Source organism: Neomonachus schauinslandi, chromosome 8 (assembly GCF_002201575.2).
Source record: "Neomonachus schauinslandi chromosome 8, ASM220157v2, whole genome shotgun sequence".
NCBI lineage: Eukaryota > Metazoa > Chordata > Mammalia > Carnivora > Phocidae > Neomonachus > Neomonachus schauinslandi.
Window position 1 is genome coordinate 112,594,369 of NC_058410.1, and position 4,126 is coordinate 112,598,494.

The 4,126-nt window shown below is 47.9% G+C and overlaps 1 protein-coding gene across 1 annotated transcript; it reads left to right on the forward strand.

The window, feature by feature from the left end:
* The first annotated feature begins 318 nt into the window (after positions 1–318).
* On the forward strand, positions 319–873 carry LOC123325482 (transmembrane protein 217-like). The gene has a single exon (XM_044917221.1). The coding sequence runs from the start codon at positions 319–321 to the stop codon at positions 871–873; it is 555 nt and encodes a 184-aa protein (XP_044773156.1).
* Positions 874–4,126: the final 3,253 nt, after the last annotated feature.

A 4,126-nucleotide genomic window follows, 5' to 3' on the forward strand; every position in this document is an offset into this window, starting at 1 on the left:
GAACACACTTTTTGCCACTTTAAAGCACAGCTGCCCCTGAAACAGCAGAGCTGGGAGCTACCTAAGGAGTGTCCTGGGCCAATGAGGCCCTCACTTGCCAGTGACGTGGTCACCTATAGCTCATTAGGTCAGAGCCGGGGCCAGACGCCATGTCCCTTGACCCTGGGCCCGTTGCCTATCCATATACCAACTTACTCTTAGCTCTCCCATTTACATCAGTGGCTCGAGGAATTTGTCGAGGGCTAACTCTACCATCTTGTGATGCATCTCCATTTCTTTTTTTCCCTGCAGTGGATGCTGTGGTGAAACACGTATAAAATGAACGACAGGACGATCTGCCTCGTGGTGGGCATCTTCTCTGTCCTCAACACCATCCAGTTCCTCATCTTTGACCTGAACCACATTACAGCTGTTGGCTACGAGGACCAAGTCAACATCTATATGGAAACCAAATCTGAGGTAGTGTCTTGGATGATGACCCACAAGAAGAGCATCAGCGTTGTCTTATCCACCATCACCATCATGTTCAGCCTGTTGCTTCTCTACAGCATCCGCTGGAACAAGTACATGGGGCTGCTGTGCTACGGCATGTGGGTCATCACCTATGAGCTCATCAGTTTCTCCATGGTCGTGCGCATCAACGGGATCATCAAAGAGCAGTTCAAGGAGCTGAGTTACCTGTACTTGATCTTCCAAATCTCCCGTATGCTCTTGCACTTCCTCTGTCTGCCTTTCCTCACCAAGCATACCTACACTCTTTACAAGGACCCCAAGATCTTAAGTAAAACAGGCCGCCGCAGGCATTCCTCCATCAGTATGGTCGATTCGTGGCCCCCTGTTGGGATGGGAACGTTGTACCGCAAGTTGAACTGAACCGTGCCAGGAAGAAGAGAAAGAGAGGTGCTCCCCAGCAATAGCTCCCCTTCTCCCTAGCCTGCCTTCTGTTGATTCTGCTCACCTTCTTAGGGTTCTTGAGTTCTATGCGCTGAAGAGTATTCTTGGGGGAGGGTGGGTTGCCTGGATCAGTTACTGTGCATGTGTTTGTAACCTGTTTTCGCCTTTTATTGTATACCTCCTTTGTTCTTAACCAGCTCATGGGTGTATGCTGTTACTTCTCATGATTTCCCCCACTCCCTGCACATCCTTAGTTTCTCATTTTTCTTTTGGGGATTGTCCCACCAATGCCTGGTTCTGCTGAGCCCTTGTGGAGCAATGCTTGTCCTGTAGAACTTTCTGTGCTGATGAAAATGTCCTGTATCTGTGCTGTCCACTAGTCACCTATAGCTACGGAACACTTGGAAGGTGGCTATTACAACCCAGGGATCAATAAAAAACTTTTTTTCCATTTTAAGTAATTTCAATTTCAGTAGCCACATATGGCCGGCTCATGGCTACCATATGGGAGAGCACGGTAATCTGGAGCCTCATTTTGCTCCTGCGTATAATCGTACAAGGAATCTCTTTCCAGCTTCATATATCACTCTGCACTCTCGTATTTTTCCGATAGGTATGGTCCTATTGGTCCATAACATGGCAAGAAGATCCGCATTTAAGAAAGCTCCAGGATTTTTTTCAGTTTAAGGACTATTGACATTTTGGATGGGATAATTCTGTCCTGTAGGGGGCTGTTCCCTGCATTAGAGGATGTTTAGCAGCATCTGTGACTTCTACCCACTGGACGCCAGTAGCATCCCCTCACCCTTGTGACAACCAAAAATATCTCCAGACATTGCTAAATGTTCCCTGGGAGGACAAAATGGCCTCCAGTTGAGAACCACTACTTTATTTACTTTTTAAGTTTATTCATTATTTTTTAGTAATCTCTACACCGAATGTGGGGCTCGAACCCATGACCTTGAGATCAAGAGTCGCACACTCTTCCAACGGAGCCAGCCAGGTGCCCTGAAAACCACTACGTTAGAGCAAATAATGTGTCCCTTGACTTCACTTCCAACAGTTTTTGAATGAAAAGGAAGTATCCTAAAAGAAGGTCCCTCTTTTTTTTTTATCTTGATAAGGATAAGAGTGCTTCAGCGAACCAAGTAGGATATTGTGTATACACGTTGAGAGACGATACCATCTACTATTAACTAAAGGAGAGCATCTTTTACTCTCCTTTATCTTTACTCTCTTTTATTCTAATGCTCCCATTTTATGGCTTGGTGAAACGGAGACTCAGGGCACTTAAGTGATTTGATTGAGGTCACACAGTAGCAAAAGCAGGATTTGAATCTAGATCATCTGACTGTATACACAATATCCTACTTGGTTCCCTGAAGCACTCTTATCTTTACCAAGATAAAAAAAAAAAAAAAAGAGGGACCTCCTTTTAGGATATTTCCTTTTCATTCAAGAACTGTTGGAAGTGACGTCAAGGGACACATTTATTTTAACCACATTCCTCCAAACCGCGAGCATAATGACAGTAGCCCACTTTTACCAAACACTTGATAAGTGCCTGGTGCTATTCTAACAATTCACTCAACTCTTCGCACCACCCCGCGAGTCCCAGATTTGGACCCAGGCCAGTTCCTAAAATGACCACCAGGTGGCAGTCAGCAATAAGCTTTTGCTTAGCGCTGTTCGCCTTCCCAACCAGATCCTCTAGGGGTGGCTGAGGAGGGATTTAGGGAGCCTCAAGCTGATGACTGAGGACTAACAGTGTGCGTCCCCGCCCTAGTCTCACAAGGCGTGCCTTGACTGGTACCAGAAACAAAAAATAAAACATGGGCTGACTTCAGGCTCTAATCCCCCTTCTCAGCTGGGGTACCGATGGGGAGGTTGGGAGACCAGAGACCTGTGTACAGAAGAGATGGAGAGGGAAGCAGAGTTCCAAGAATCAGCTCAGCTAAGAGTTACCTGACGCCGGGAAACTTAAGATGATCAGATACAAGGCTGTGCGCCCCTCTACACTAGGACTCCTCAAAGTATTGTCTGTCTGTCGGCCTCCCCATCCCAGCTTCCCGTTCTCTCTAGAACCCGGTGCTCCACTCCACCGAGTCTGCTCTTGGTAAGGTGGTCTCCACATTGCCCCGTCCTGAACTCAGCTTTCTCTAGCGTGCCAGACTGCTCCATGGCTTTTGACCTCCCTGACCTGCAAACAGCGCTCTCTCTTTTGGTCTTGGGACACCAGGGCCATCACTCTCCATTTGCTATCTGCCTCATTGGCCCTTCTCATCTCCCTGACCTCCAGACATTGGAAATGCTCCCTGTCATCCCTCTGATCTCCCTTCTGACTGCTCTCTGCCCTCCCTCTGCTCCAGCCAGACTGGCCTCCCTGCTGTTCCTCCCCCACACCCAGCACATGCCAGCCTCAGGGCCTTTGCACCTGTTTTTCCTTCAGTCTGGAACGTTCTCACTCCAGATCGCCTGGCTTCCTCTCTTGTTTCTTTCAGATATCTGCTCAAAATTCATGGGAGAGGCTCTCCCTACCAGCCTATATGAACCCAGCCCCTCCCCACTCCCTCTGTAACCCACTTTGCCTGCTTTATTTTTTTCATAACACGTATTATCACCTGACTTACTATACATAGTTACCTCCTCTACCCCCCAAAATATAAGCACCATATTTTCTTCATTGCTGTTTTCCCAGCACCTAGAACAACACCTGGCACATAGCATGTGCTCGATCAATATTTGTGGAATGAATGGACACAGACCTTCGGCAGAATAGAAAGAGCGACTGTCGCCCGTGTTCCACCTGGTCATTATGGTAGACACAGGCAAAGTCCTACAGCTCTTCAGCCTCCTCTTCCTTCTCCTTTTTTCTCTCACTTCTGGAGTCTGCAGAAAGTTACAGGTGGGAAATATTCGCAAGGGATACAATTTCAGCTTCCTTATCCCTCCCCTCCTTCCCTAACTCTTTTCCTTTGCACCAGCTGCTGACACTAGAAATACCTCATCTTGCAGCTCAACCTCACCAAGCCTAAAACAAGCCTTTCCCAAACAGTGCAGGTGTCCCTGGGAAGGGCATATTCCGAGAGCTGTCACCGCCACGCCCTCCCCTCCCAGGGCCGTGAAGATCTCTGGCCTTCTGTCCTCCCTTGCTTCGCTAGGTTTGCTGAGTGTCTGCTGTGTCGCAGGCCCTGAGATAGGAACTGGGGAATATCTAGAAAGTAAGACACAG